Source organism: Littorina saxatilis, linkage group LG12 (genome assembly GCF_037325665.1).
Source record: "Littorina saxatilis isolate snail1 linkage group LG12, US_GU_Lsax_2.0, whole genome shotgun sequence".
Classification (NCBI taxonomy): Eukaryota; Metazoa; Mollusca; class Gastropoda; order Littorinimorpha; family Littorinidae; genus Littorina; species Littorina saxatilis.
Genome location: NC_090256.1, coordinates 20,178,101 through 20,193,852, shown reverse-complemented (window position 1 = coordinate 20,193,852; position 15,752 = coordinate 20,178,101). Strand labels below are relative to the sequence as shown.

General features: G+C 39.4%; 1 protein-coding gene across 2 annotated transcripts in view; it reads right to left on the bottom strand.

Moving 5' to 3' along the window:
* Positions 1 to 14,972, bottom strand: part of LOC138981459 (heparan-alpha-glucosaminide N-acetyltransferase-like) — a 50,744-nt gene extending 35,772 nt beyond the window's left edge. For both annotated transcript variants that reach the window (XM_070354377.1, XM_070354378.1), the window contains exon 1: positions 14,357 to 14,972. In XM_070354377.1, the coding sequence (XP_070210478.1) occupies positions 14,357 to 14,378 (22 nt within the window). In that variant the 5' untranslated portion in view covers positions 14,379 to 14,972. The remainder of the gene's footprint in view (positions 1 to 14,356) is intronic.
* Positions 14,973 to 15,752: the final 780 nt, after the last annotated feature.

Sequence of the window (15,752 nt, the reverse complement as noted above, 5' to 3'; positions counted from 1 at the left end):
TACATACATACAGACCTACCGACAGACCTACAGACAGACCTACAGACAGACAGACATACGCATACAGACTCACAGACAGACAGACAGACAGACAGACAGACAGACAGACAGACAGACAGAAGGATAGACAGAGGAAAATGCAGGCAGAGAAAATGAGGCAACGAGAATGGGAGAAGTACGATCTGAAAGAAAAGTAGCGGGGGGGGGGGGGGGGGGGGATAGAGAGAGAGTGAAGAAAGAGAGAGAAGAGAGAGAGAGAGTGAGAGAAAAAAGCGAGAGGAAAGATAGAGAAAGATAGAAAAGAGGGAGAGAGAAGATAGAGAGAAGAGACAGAAAATAGACAGAAAGAGAGAGAAATAAAGAAGAGGCAGAAGGAGAGAGAGAGAGAGAGAGAGAGAGAGAGAGAGAGAGAGAGAGAGAGAGAGAGAGAGAGAGAGAGAGAGAGAGAGAGAGAGATGTACCGGTTTATTCTGTATTTAATGCGATATGTTACTAGTCCATCTTCCTTAAATGAAACTAAATACATAATGAGAGGTAGACACAGAGACGAAGACACAGACAGACAGACAGACAGACAGACAGACAGACAGACAGACAATCAGGCAGAGAGCAACAGAATCAGCGAAGAGTTAATCTATCACGTTATCAGAGACAGAGACAGGAACAAACAGACAGCCAGAGATTTGCAGAAAGAGACGGAGAGTTAATCTGTCACAGTATCCCCTTCCTGTGTACTGGCCAGTGTGGGGGGTAAGGACTTGACCGCCATGTTTGGCGACAGACACTGACCTCGCCCAAGTATTGGGCGTCCTGTTTGGAGCGTCAGTGACTTCAAAGACCCCTGCATGTCCCGACACTTCCACCCCACCACCTCCCTTCTCCTTCACCAGCAAGTTCCTTGACTTCACGCCATCGAGTTCCACACACATCAAGAAGCTTGCTACAATATTAACAAGTCGCGAAAGGCGAAAATACAATATTTAGTCAAGTAGCTGTCGAACTCACAGAATGAAACTGAACGCAATGCCATTTTTCAGCAAGACCGTATACTCGTAGCATCGTCAGTCATGGCAAAGGCAGTGACATTGACAAGAAGAGCGGGGTAGTGGTTGCGCTAAGAAGGATAGCACGCTTTTCTGTACCTCTCTTTGTTTTAACTTTCTGAGCGTGTTTTTAATCCAAACATATCATATCTATATGTTTTTGGAATCAGGAACCGACAAGGAATAAGATGAAAGGGTTTTTAAATTGATTCCGACAATTTAATTTTGATAATAATTGTTATATATTTAATTTTCAGAGCTTGTTTTTAATCCAAATATAACATATTTATATGTTTTTGGAATCAGCAAATAATGGAGAATAAGATAAACGTAAATTTGGATCGTTTGATAAATTTTTATTTTTTTTTACAATTTTCAGATTTTTAATGACCAAAGTCATTAATTAATTTTTAAGCCACCAAGCTGAAATGCAATACCGAAGTCCGGGCTTCGTCGAAAATTACTTGACCAAAATTTCAACCAATTTGGTTGAAAAATGAGGGCGTGACAGTGCCGCCTCAACTTTCACGAAAAGCCGGATATGACGTCATCAAAGACATTTATCAAAAAAATGAAAAAAACGTTCGGGGATTTCATACCCAGGAACTCTCATGTCAAATTTCATAAAGATCGGTCCAGTAGTTTAGTCTGAATCGCTCTACACACAGACACACACACAGACAGACAGACAGACACACACACACACACACGCACATACACCACGACCCTCGTTTCGATTCCCCCTCGATGTTAAAATATTTAGTCAAAACTTGACTAAATATAAAAAGACAGTGACTCTCATTACCAATAATGTGTTGAATTGCTATGATAAAAGACTGTGACTCTCATTACGATAAATGAGTTCAATTGCAATAAAAAACAACAACAAAAAACAACGAATGACTCTAGTTACGATTAATGTGTTGAATTCTTATATAAAATAGGACTGTGACTCTCATTATGTAAATGTGTTCAATTGCTGTAAAAAGAAAACACCCACACAAACAGTGACTCTCGTTACGATTAATGTGTTCAATTGCTATGGAAAATAAAACCCAGTGACTCTCGTTACCATTAATGTGTTCAATTGCTATGGAAAAAGACAGTGACTCTCATGATGATTAATGTGTTCAATTGCTATACAAAAAAGAAAAAGATGAGTGAGTCTCGTTATGATAAATGTGTTCGATTGTAATAAAAAAAAAAGAATAAAAAAGACAATGAGTCTCATGATGATTAATGTGTTAAGTTGCTATTAAAAAAACATTATTCAGGACTCCTCAAGCGAATGTCTTCAGGCGGTCTTCCCCACAGATGCACCCTCAGTTCTGGAGTCCCTCACAGGGGAAAAACTTCTGCACCTTAATGGAGAAACTCCACAACGTCGAACGACAAAGGCGAGTGGTACTGCAGTGGTTACCTGCCCACTGCGGGATCCCCGGAAATGAGAGGGCAGACAAGCTCGCAAAACTCGGAGCACAAGGAGACCAAGCAGAAAACCCTGTCAGTTTCACGGAGAAGAAAACCCTCATCAAGGCAGCGTCTAGGCCCCAGAAACGGAAGGATGATTATCATCTTCTCACAAGACATGAACAAGTCGTGCTGATGCGACTCCGCACTGGCCATAACCGCTTAAATGCCAACACGTCCCAAAAAAGGAAGCTGGTCCCCTCCCCTACTTGCAGCTGTGGACTAGAGGATCAGACCACTGAACACATCCCCCAGAGATGCCCTATCCTAGAGAGCCTGATGAAAACTGTGTGTCCAACTGCATTTTCCCTCCACTGCAAGCTGTACGGCAGAAGGGAAGACCGGGAGAAGACAGCATCATTCGTCTCGCTGTCCGGTGTGACGTTTTCATCTTTTGCCGTGTTGATATTTCGCTTCTCGGCCTCGTTGATCTAGTATAAACTCTACACTGAACAAAAAAACACCCTTCGATAGAACTGATGAGCGACCTTGTGTACCTTACATTCATGGGGCCAAATTTGTCCAACCAATTTGTTTTATTTAACTTAGAAATTTGATTCATCCTAAAATGTTTTTCTTCTTACTCAAGGGACGTACACGTTTTCGAAGAATTCGATTTTGGGGGTGAAATCTATTAAATTTTACCACCAATTTTCTTCACATGCAAGAAACTGACATGCTTTTCGTCCATAAATAATTTCACTTCTTAATTTTACCAGGAAACAACATTTCAGTCTTGAGTAGATGTCGAGGGGGAAATATTTACACAGGCGAAAGATGAAATCGTGACACCGGCCTGACAATAGAAGTGAGATCGACAAGAAGAAGAAGAAGAAGAAGAAGAAGAAGAAGAAGAAGAAGAAGAAGAAGAAGAAGAAGAAGAAGAAACAGAAAGAAAAAATAAGTCGCGTAAGGCGAAAATACAACATTTAGTCAAGCTCAGTCGAACTCACAGAATGAAACTGAACGCATTGCATTTTTTCCGCAAGACCGTACACTCGTAGCATCGTCTGTCCACCGCTCGTGGCAAAGGCAGTGAAATTAACAATCCAGAAAAGCGCGGTAGCGGTTGCGCTGAGGAGGATAGCACGCTTTTCTATATCTCTATTCTGTTTAACTTTCTGAACGTGTTTTTAAACCAAACATATCATATCTATATGTTTTTGGAATCAGGAACCGACAAGGAATAAGATGAAATTGTTTTTAAATCGACGGATTTCGGACATTTTATTTTAATCATCATTTTTATATTTTTAATTTTCAGAGCTTGTTTTTAATCCGAATATAACATATTCATGTTTTTGGAATCAGAAAATGATGAAGAATAAGATAAACGTATTTTGGGATCGTTTGATAAAAAAAAAAAAAATAATTTTAATTACAATTTTCAGATTTTTAATGACCAAAGTCATTAATTAATGTTTAAGCCTCCAAGCTGAAATGCAATACCAAAGTCCGGCCTTCGTCGAAGATTGCTTGGCCAAAATGTCAATCAATTTTATCGAAAAATGAGGGTGTGACAGTGCCGCCTCAACTTTTACAAAATGCCGGATATGACGTCATCAAAGACATTTATCGAAAAAATAAAAAAAAATGTCTGGGGATATCATACCCAGAAACTCTCATGAAAAATGTCATAAAGATCGGTCCAGTAGTTTACTCTGAATCGCTCTACATACACACACACACACACACACACACACACACACACCCTCGTCTCGATTCCCCCTCTATGTTAAAGGACAGTGACTCTCATGATAATGAATGTGTTCAATTGCTATGTAAAAAAAAAGACGGTGACTTTAGCTATGATTAAGTGTTCCATTTTTATGGAAAAAAAGGCAGTGACACTCATTACAATTAATGTGTTGAATTGCTATGGAAAAAAAGATAGTGACTCGTGTTATGATTAATGTGTTCAGTCATCAAAGTAGTGTCGTTTTTTCTCAATCGCAGCCCATAGTTATCATATTTCACTTCTCTAGCTCCGCCTCTTTTTCTGTTTTCTTTTTTTCTTTTTATTATTCATTTTAATTGATTATGCTGCGTTAAACGGTGCTTTCATTCTCGTACACACTATATTACAAGCCTGGAATAAGAACATGGCTTCACTTGGACAAAGACCAAAATTCAACTGCCTGGTTGCTGTGGGCTGGCAGCTTTGTCCACAGCTTCCCATTGGCCGTCTTTTCATGTCTTATTGTACAAGTATTTCATGTCATGCGAGTTTTAAAAATGTTCCTTTTAAAAGGATTAAAAAGGCGTTCCTGTGTCCTTTAAGTCGGTTTTGATCCACCTTTTTACATTTAGTCAAGTTTTTTTTTTTTTTTTTTTTTTTTTTTTTTTTTTTTTTTGACCTCAGTTGCATGCAAGGTTGCTTCAACCATCTTTTTTGCCTCTTTTGTCTTTTTTTTCTTTTTTTTTTTCTCTTTTTTTTCCTTTCTTTTTGGGCGGTGAGCATATCCTTCTTCATTGGTCTTTTTTTTTTTTTTTTCTTCAATGAAATTTTAATTTTGTTTTCTTTTGCATTACAGGTTACATTTCCATTAAATTACTTTTTAATTCAACAGCAATCTAGCTAAGGACAATGGGGATACACCTTTCGTAGCGCAAGTTCTTGTTGAAATACAATTTCCAATGGAATAGGCGATTTAGTTTTCTTAACTTTGCTAATGCACATTTTTGCTATCAATAAAACATGGTTAATTAACGCTGATTCCTGACATTTTTCGATTCCGAATAATACATCTGTAATAGACAAAAAGAAAGCCCGACCTGTCAGACTGTTCAACATTTTTTCAATATAAGTCCAAAACCTTCTAATTCGGGGACACTCATAGAAAAAGTGTTCCATGACATCCAAAATATGTGGGCACTCGTTACAGTTTTTTGTTTGACTTACTTTCATTTTATGTAATAAAATATTGGTGGGATATAAATTGTGACAAATTTTCCATTGCAACACACGCAGGCGCACTTCTTTTGTCACCTGTCGTGGCAACAACCACGTCTGTTCGACAAAAACAAAATCTAGTTTTCTTTTCCAAAAATCGATTGCATGAGATTTTTCAATGCTATAATTCCGTTTTTTCTTTAAATATAACTTAATTAACTTGGGTTTGCTTTTAAACACAATCAATTCATCATCAATTATATCTACATTAACTATATGTGCTGGGTTGTCTACAATCCAATCTTTCCATTGTTTTGGAATTGCATTCATCACAGCGTTGTATTCAAAAAAGGTTATTGCAGGGTTTTGCTGCACAGTGATCTGAACATCTTCACATAACAGAAACTGATTTCTTTCAACATTCAACAAATCATTTATAACATTAAAACCTTTCTGGCGCCATTTTACAAAATCCAACACTTTACCTTTAAACTGAATCAGTCTATTATTAAATAACAGTTGATTACCAACATCATTTCTGTCAACTTCCTCTAAACCTACTTTATTTTTATTATCAAGATATGTCAAAAATACCTCTTTCCAAAAATCATTTTGAACTTTTTCGATTCCTTGTAATTCCTTTTGTGTGCAATTAATTTTTGCCAAGTGATTAAAATCTGTTAATTGTTGAATGTGCCATTTTGGGATTGCACTCCAATTTTCTCGACCTGCTTCATGCAACCGTCCAATCCAATTTAAATAAAACACTTTCTGTATATCAAACATATTGATCATTTTCAATCCACCATGCTCATATTCAGACTCCATAATTTTCCTTTTTATCTTTTCAAAAGCTTTTTTATTACTATATTGTTTTTGCCATACAAATTTGTATAGTTTCGTGTTTAGCTGTGTGAGAACTTGCTTTGGAAGACCAACAGACTGCATAATATACACAAATGGGGAAGTCATAAACGTTTTAATAACTGTTATTTTTCCCTGTATACTGAGATCTCTTTTACTCCACTGTTTAATCATGGCATCAAGACTCTCCATTTTGAATTTCCAGTTTTCCTCGATGTCTTTTGCCATTTTACAACTACTAAATTTAATCCCTAAAATTTTAATCTCCTTAACAACGTGGAAAGGCAGATTAGGTTCCGTTGGTTCTCTCCCCATTCTTAAAGCTTTCGTTTTATCTAAGTTTAATTGTAGCCCTGAGACTTTGCTAAATTGGTTCAATATGTTCATTGCCATGTTAGCATCATCTCGATTTTTTAAAAACAGGGTTGTATCATCTGCCATTTGTTTTATCTTTATGACCGTACCATCCTGATTAATCATGTTCGGTGTAATTATTCCAACTATAGGGCTGTTTCTTATCTTAATCGCCAACAATTCTACCGCCAAGACGAAAGCCAACGGCGAAAACGGGCAACCTTGTCGAATCCCACTAAATACGTTAAAACTCTCCGATAACCAACCTCCATGATTTATACAGCTTGTAGTACCTTTTATCAAAATCTCCACCCACTTTTTAAAACTAGATCCAAATCCAAATCTGTCAAAAACATTAAGAAGTAGTGACTTTGATACACTGTCGAAAGCTTTTTTAAAATCCAGGGCAAGCAGATAACCCGCCTTTCCACTAACATTAAAGTAATTAACCGCATCGTCAATCGTTCTAATCACTGTTGATATATTTCTGTCTTTTAGGTAACCAACCTGATCTACACTGATTAGTTCATTAATTACTAAACCCATTCTTCTTGCCAAAACTTTAGCTAGAATCTTATAATCAGTATTAGTTAAAGTAATTGGTCTCCAATTACTTAATCGTTCTCTATCCAAATCTTTTCCTTTATGCAACAATATTATCACCCCTTGATTTTGCGTATATGATAACTCTTCCCTTTCAAATGATTCATTAAATGAATCAACAAGCAATCTGCTTATCTTGCTCCAAAATACTTTCATGAAATCAATAGAAATTCCATCAGCCCCGGGGGCCGAGCCATTTTTCATGCTACACAGAGCGTCGGCTGCTTCTGCGGGATTTACTAACCCCTCACATAAACGTGACTGTTCTTCACTAAGGCGTGGAACAAATTCTTGCGACAAAAATTCCAAACTATCTTTTACCGTATTTTCAGAATCAGTTTTCAGACTATACAAAAGTGTATAATATTCTTTTTGTTCTTGTAAAATCAATTTCTGGTCGGTTATTGTATCACCCGCTACAGTACTGAGGCGTGACATAATGTTTTTCTTCTTTTGTCTTTTTTCTAAGTTACAAAAAAATTTTGTGTTTTTTTCCCCCTCTTCTATCCACTTCACCCTAGCTCTAACCTGTGCACCCCTTGCTTTTTCTAGTTCTAATAATTCTAACTTTTGTTTCAATTTTAGTAATTCTGTTTGCAACCCATTATTTTCAATCTTATCAATCAATAATCTTTCCAGTTCTCTTAGGCGGGTTTGTAACCTGATTTCTTCATTTTTCCTATTACACGACTGTTTTTTACCAAATTCAATGCAGAAATTTCTTATCTGTACTTTTGCCAATTCCCATCTGTTTATTGCTGAGGCATCATTCTCGGCTTCTTCAACCAAAACATCCAGAAGTGAATTCATTTGTTCAAGAAAATGTTGATTTTTCAAATAACTGTTGTTGAACCGCCAGTAACCTGGACCTCTAATAAAATCCTTGTCATTCATTTCGACAACAACAGCTTTGTGATCTGAACTTGGGACACAAATATGATCTGCTGATACACACGATAACAACACTCCTCTAGATACAAAACAATAATCAAGTCGCCTGGCAACAAAGGGGTTAAATCTGTTCCAGGTATAATCTTTTTCATCATCATGAAAGTATCTCCATATGTCAGTTAAGGTATTGGTTAAATCTGTGAAAACTTCAATTTCTCTGTTACTATGAGGCCGGCCAGAAATAATGTCAAGTTCATTGTTGACCACACAGTTAAAATCACCACATAAGATAAACTGGTCGGTTTCAAGTTCATCCACAATATTTCTAATAGAATGAAAAAATGCCATTTTCTCATTTGATTCATTTGGAGCATACACATTTATAATATTAATGCACTGTTTTCTGTATTCTACAGAGATAACAACAACCCGTTCTTGTTTTTTTACTAATTCAATTTTTCCATCAAAATGTTTTGACGTCAAAATGACCTCACCCTTACTGTAACATGTTCCAGCTTGTGCAAATACTTCCCCTCCCCATTGTTTTTCCCACAATATTACATCTTTACAACTTATGTGTGTTTCTTGCAAACAAATAATATCAAACTTTTTTTCTCTCAAAAATTTAAACAACGTTGTTCTTTTCCATTTGTTTCTCAGTCCTCTACAATTCAACGAACATATACGCAGTTTACTCGCCATTAGGGCATGATACGTTGGTAGTGAACGTAGTCATATCAAGTCTACACAGACCAAATACCAAAATCGTGATCAAAGGGCTCGTCCGTAATCCAGTCCAAAATCGAAATCCAAGTCCTGACACTGACAACCCGTTATCCCCACCTCTCTCTTTCATCAGGTACCTCTCCTTCACCTTCTACCCATCCCTCTCCCTCCCCCTGTTCTTCTCCGTTGTCACTGTCTGTTTTATCACGCCTTGGAAACTTGTCGACGGGTGAGCGGTCCTTCTCTCCAGAAAGGCGACGCTGGGTGTTGTTGATCGGTGTCTTCCGTGCTCCACGCGTTGCATACTCATGGATAGGGTGAGCTGTCTTCTGTCAACTGGTGTTTTCTGCTCTTTTCTCCCTCTTGACAACGCCTGTTTACCTCCACCTCCCTTCCCCTTTGTTTTGTCTGTACCATGTTCGTCTTTGTCAGTTTTGCTAACGCTTGGCACGTGCAGCGCGCTGTCATGTGTGGCTGCACTAGTGTCAATGGAAGACTGAGCCTCCACTACCATCAGTGCGTTCGTCTGTGCGTTCGTCTGTTTGTCTCTGTCTTGTCCTGTCATGTTCTGCACTGTGTTGTTTCCGGAGAAAGCACAGACACTGTCCCCACGCTTATGCCCCGCCAACTTGCAAGCAAGGCACACCACATCATTTTCACACACAGAGACATGGTGGTTGGTTTGCAGGCATTTTGAACATACAATATCTTTTCTCACTGTCTTCTGTTCCCTATGGTAGATCTTTGCCTGAAACCCGGCAACAGCGAGTGTTTTCTCAAGGGGTGTTTTGGGGACGGTTATGAAAACGAACCTCCTCCCTGTCTGAAACCTTGTTAGCTTGTTGTCTTTGTCCCTGTAACACTCGAGTTTTATGGCCGATCTTAGCTCACAGCCAGTCTTCACGATAGAGTGTTCAATTTCACTGTTTGCCACTGAAATGGGAATATCTGATACCCACAGTTTTGTTGACGGCTCTTCGGTTCCAGAATCATCACGCAGAATGAAGGGGTTAGTGTGAGACACTTGCAATGTACAGTTGCGAACATTCATACCTTTGATGAGCAACTCATTTCTGGCTGCTTGCGTAGTCGGGTATATCCGCCATAAGCCACGGATGTCCTGAGCGCCTGTAATGGAGCCCCGACCAGCGGTCCTCTCTGCTGCCACACACAATTCCAAACCTGTTACCACGTCCTCCTCACTGCGAACTACATCTCTCTTTCTTAGAAAGACCGGCAGTACCGCTTCCATTTTCCGTAACGGGAGAGCGCACAAAAACGAAAACACCGGTCTCTGATTCAGCGTGTTGCGGAGCGAGCAAAAAACCGTGACCTCTCGCAACGGCTGTCGCTAGCCGAATCCACATTTAGTCAAGTTGTGACTAAATGTTTTAACATAGAGGGGGAATCGAGACGAGGGTCGTGGAAAATGTGTGTGTGTCTGTCTGTGCGTGTGTGTGTGTGTGTAGAGCGATTCAGACCAAACTACTGCACCGATCTTTATGAAATTTGACATGAGAGTTCCTGGGAATGAGATCCCCGGACGTTTTTTTCATTTTTTCGATAAATACTTTTGATGACGTCATATCCGGCTTTTTGTAAAAGTTGAGGCGGCACTGTCACACCCTCATTTATATAAAACCATCCAAATTTACGTTCATCTTATTCTACATCATTTCCTGATTCCAAAAACATATAAATATTATATTTGGATTAAAGACAAGCTCTGAAAATCAAAAATATAAAAATTATGATCAAAATCAAAAATCGATTTAGAAACAATTTCATCTTATTCCTTGTTGGTTCCTGATTCCAAAAACATATAGATATGATATGTTTGGGTTAAAAACACGCTCAGAAAGTTAAAACGAAGAGAGGTACAGAAAAGCGTGCTATACAGCACAGCGAAACCACTACCGCGCTGAACAGGCTCGTCAGTTTCACTCCGTTTTGCACAAGCGGCGGACTACGGAATGCAGTGCGTTCAGTTTCATTCTGTGAGTTCCACAGCTTGACTAAATGTAGTAATTTCGCCTTACGCGACTTGTTATATATATATATTTTTGTGTGTGTGTGTACAAAAGTGTAAACATTATTTTCCCACAGCCAATGGAGAGGTTATCGCGAGGCTCTCAAACAAGCAGAGATAGGTGTACTATGTGTAGAAAAGAAAAGAAAATCTCGGACAAGGACAAGGACACACACACACACACACACACACACGCACATTCTCTCTCTCTCTCTCTCTCTCTCTCTCTCTCTCTGAATCTTTATCTCAGTTTAAACGAGTCACCCATTGATGATTGAGCAAGTAACCAGCCATCGTGTTCTCGGGGTCACAACAGACGCTGAATTAAAGTGGCAGTCCCACCTCAACCGTGTTACCAAAACCTTATCTAAAAACTTGTTCCTTCTCTCCAAATTAAAGCATTACGCTGATACCTCAGCACTCAAGTTGTTTTATTTTGGTCATATTTTACCTCATCTGAATTATGCATCTACACTTTGGGATGGTTGTAGCGATGTTCACTTTAAAAAAAAGTAAATTCTCTTCACCGTCGCGCAGCTAAACTTATCATGCCGGGTCCGCAAACATCAACAGATCAAAAGCTTAGCAGCCTTAATTTTTTATCACTTAAAGATGAGTTATTATTTAATAAGGCGCTTTTAATGTTTAAGGTTCAAATAAACGAGACCCCACAGTACATGCGATCATTATTTCAGAAAGCAACAGACAGATATGGCTCAAACAAATTAATTTTCCCGCTACCCCGTATTGATTTATATAAAACCAGTTTAGCGTTTTCGGGCTCAACAATTTGGAATTCGCTACCATGTGAGATAAAGGGGTCAAGCACGATTAAACACTTCAAAGCGCAGCTTCGCAAATATCTGATGTCACGAACAGTTACATTCTAAAGCTGTTTCTAGCAAGAATGCATTGCTATCACTAACCTCTATATATTTTGTTGATGATGATAATGATGTCGACGACGATGATGATGATGATGATGATGAGGTTGTTGTTGTGTGTGTGTGTGTGTGTGTGTGTGTGTGTATGTGCGTGCGTGCGTGCGTGTGTGTGTGTGTGTGTGTGTGTGTGTGTGTGTGTGTGTATGTGTGCGTATATGTCTGTGTGTGTGTGTGCGCATATGTGTATGTGTGTGTGTGTGTGTGTGAGTGTGTGTGTGTGTGTGTGTGTGTGTGTGTGTGTGTGTATGTGTGTGTGTGTGTGTGAGTGTGTGTGTTGTATTGAGTGCGAACGTGATTGCAGGCATGCGGCGCGCGTGTGTGTGCGAGTCGACTTTTCTTTTCCTTTGTATTATATTGACATACATGTACATTTCAATGTTCTATCATGCATTATGTATTCGTATAGGTAATGTTGTAATTAGTAATACTGTATGATTGCGATTGACAATTGTCCTTTTATTGTCTTTATTTTTATGTCTTAGTTTAGCAGGGACAGATTGTAAGACTAGGCGTGAGCCTAAAATCTCCATCCTTGAGTAATAAAGTTCGTTCGTTCGTTCGTTCTCTCTCTCTCTCTCTCTCTCTCTCTCTCTCTCTCTCTCTCTCTCTCTCTCTCTCTCTCTCTCTCTCTCTCTCTCTCTCTCTGGCTCTTGCTCTCTCTTTCCTTCTGTTTTATTTGCTCGCTATCTAATCTCTACGGTTTTAACCCGACCTCTCTCACGATGATCATGATGCAGCCAACCACGTTTCCATTGAGTACTGATATCGCACTGATTTATTGGTGTAGTGATAATGCTTCAATAGAGTTGCCACAGTGAGCATTCCTGTACAAGCTAATATATATATATATATATATACGACTTGTGTCTGTGTGTGTGTGTGTGTGTGTGTGTGTGTGTGATTGATCGCCATGCACGGCCAAAGTTCTCGATGGATCTGCTTCAAATTTGGTGGGCTTATTGACAGAGACCCCGGACACAACCTGATCGATGAGATATTTCAACACGTGCTCTCAGCGCGCAGCGCTGAACCGATTTTCGTTTTTCACTGCACGTTACTATTTTTAGATCTCCCTTCCTTCGTGCGCTGGCGTCAATCGATATTCCCGTTTGTACGTTTATATTTAGAAGGTCACTGCACGTTACTATTTTTAGATCTCCCTTCCTTCGTGCGCTGGCGTCAATCGATATTCCCGTTTGTACGTTTATATTTAGAAGGTCACTGCACGTTACTATTTTTAGATCTCCCTTCCTTCGTGCGCCGGCGATGCCGGCGTACACCCGGCAAAGCCGGGTCCCCGGCGACGGCCGGGTATTCGGCTCTACTTCTTCCCGGCGAAGCGGGTAATCATCTAGTATATATATATATATGTCAGTGTTTCAGTCTCACAGAAAACTGTGGTACATTTCTGGTGTATCGCCATAAAAGTTCGCCCAGAGTATGCAGAGAAGCAAAGTCCTGGCTTCTTTAATAGCTTAAAAGTAGGTCTTACATGAACTAACAACGACACTTTACCCATACCAGGAATAGACGGACGGACGTACCACTGAACAAAAACGAGTATGAATAGATAGGTGTGCTTCGTAAACAGCCCATAAACATGTCTTAAGGTCAGGGCGAGCTGTCACGCAAAAAACCTAGTGTTGCTGTCAGACAAGCTACAAAAGTAAAACGGATATATATAGCAATGTGTTTTCAATGTATCGTGTTGCATGTTTATCTTTGAACAATATGCACAGCGTTTTTTGTCATACATATATGGAACGTCATTATGTGTAAGAAATGGGCAACCCTGATGAATAAAGGAGAGAGAGAGAGGTTGGAGGGAAGATAGACGGGGAGAGAAAAAGAGGAGAAAAAGAGGAGAGAGAGAGAGAGAGAGAGAGAGAGAGAGAGAGAGAGAGAGAGAGAGAGAGAGAGAGAGAGAGAGAGAGAGAGAATTGAATTGAACTTTATTTTACAAGGATTAAGATTTAAGGCTACGCCTTTTCTTACAATCTGTCCTTGCGACGCACAGACACACAATGATACAAAACAAAATTGAATTAAAAAAAGTTAAAAATTCAAAATTTAACAACAACAGGAGGTGGGAAAACTTAAATACGTGATGATAATGATGACGATGATGATGATGATTATGAAGATGACGATGATGATGAAGATGATGCATGAAGGCCATACACATGTGGTTATTCATAAAATCAAATGCATCCTATGCGAGTAATTATGCGTACAAGCTAGTAGCAATGGAACATGTAGCAATAGTATAACAAAATATGTTTAACACATTTTTAAAACCTTTTTTTTAAAGAGAGAGAGAGAGAGAGAGAGAGAGAGAGAGAGAGAGAGAGAGAGAGAGAGAGAGAGAGAGAGAGAGAGAGAGAGAGAGAGAGAGAGAGAGAGAGAGAGAGAGCAGTGCAAAAGCTACAAGGCAGAATATGGGATTCTTGAAAGCTAACACCTTACGTCAAATGGGCTGAACGATTCCTCGAAGATTCATAATTTACAATTCACTCCGTACATACAACGTCACACTCACCTATCAGGAGTATCGTCTGCATGTTGTTGTCCGTGGAAAACGATTATTCTTTTTTGGCAGGAATCCGAAATGTAAGATGCACTTGTTACTGTGAATGTACAAACGCGGATCAGAAGAACAGAAAATATCCAGGTGACAGTAAGAATAAAACGACTGTCACAAAAAATGTCCGTTGAGCTAAAACTTCTAGCGTAGTTGGAATGGTTCTGCAAACAGACAAAGTGGTCTCCATCCAAGCTTTTTCTGGATAAGCACCAAACGTCTGCTGTAGCCTACACATGTATTTGACGAAAACAAAACCGCAGCTCATTTGCCATATCAAAGGCGAGAGAAAATGTTCATAAAACAACTCCCACTTCACCGTCAATGGCTCTTTTCATTAAAATGAAAAGACGCGTCCTTCAGAAAATAAACTCTCGTCTGTCCCTTGCGTATTAATCCTTCAGCGGCGACACTCAGTGCACTATTTTCAAAGGTGTGTGTCTTTACGGTGCAGCAGACGAGATTTGAATGGCGCACGGGGGCCGAGGCGGTGGACAACAGAGCCACTCAAGATGACGCGAGAGGGTGGCAACTTGCAACTGTAGATTCTTTCACCGGCCCCTCAAAATGTGTAACGTCTTTCACAAACGGAGACCTCAGTTGCGAGGACAAATTCGACTCACGAAATGAGTTCAGTTTTGTTTTGCGGAAAAAGAGGTCAGGTCAGTTAGGGCAAGCTGTCTGATTCGAAAGTTGATCTGAAAGTCGGTGAGACAGTTAAATTGTTTTCGTTGCTACAATTAGTTTGTAACAAAGGAACCATAGGCTACAAACGTAGAATATAGGTTAAACTATTACTATTTGCGGAAAACCCAGCTTTGATTCACTTTGAGATTTGCTTAATTCAATGCCGTTTCCCCCTGTTTTGGTGGTGTGCCCTACCTAAGTTGCATTTCAATCACGAAATGAGAAGGGGTTGATGAAAAATGCAGAAGGCGGTGGTAAGGCTTGGTTTGAGAAAAAGAATAGTGGTACCCATTTTTAGCATAAACAAATACATAGATTAGAGCATATCATTGTAACTTACATCCGATTGATAATTACGAAAATAAAACAATGTGTATTCAACAATAAGGAAATGTTTATGTGATTAAAAATTACGTTAGCACAAAGACTCACATTTATTAATCTTCTAATGACGCTGATCAAACTGATCATAGTTATGATTAGGGAAAATAGGCTTATGTATGTGATTGTGAAAAGGGTTTGGAATTATAAGAAGACCAAACAACAACTCAAAACCGGCTATTGTGTGAGAAGGGTGGATGGGTTTGAATGGTGTGTGAGTGTGTGTGTGTGTGTGTGTGTGTGTGTGTGTGTCGTGGGGGGGGGGGGGGGGGTGTGTGTGTGTGTG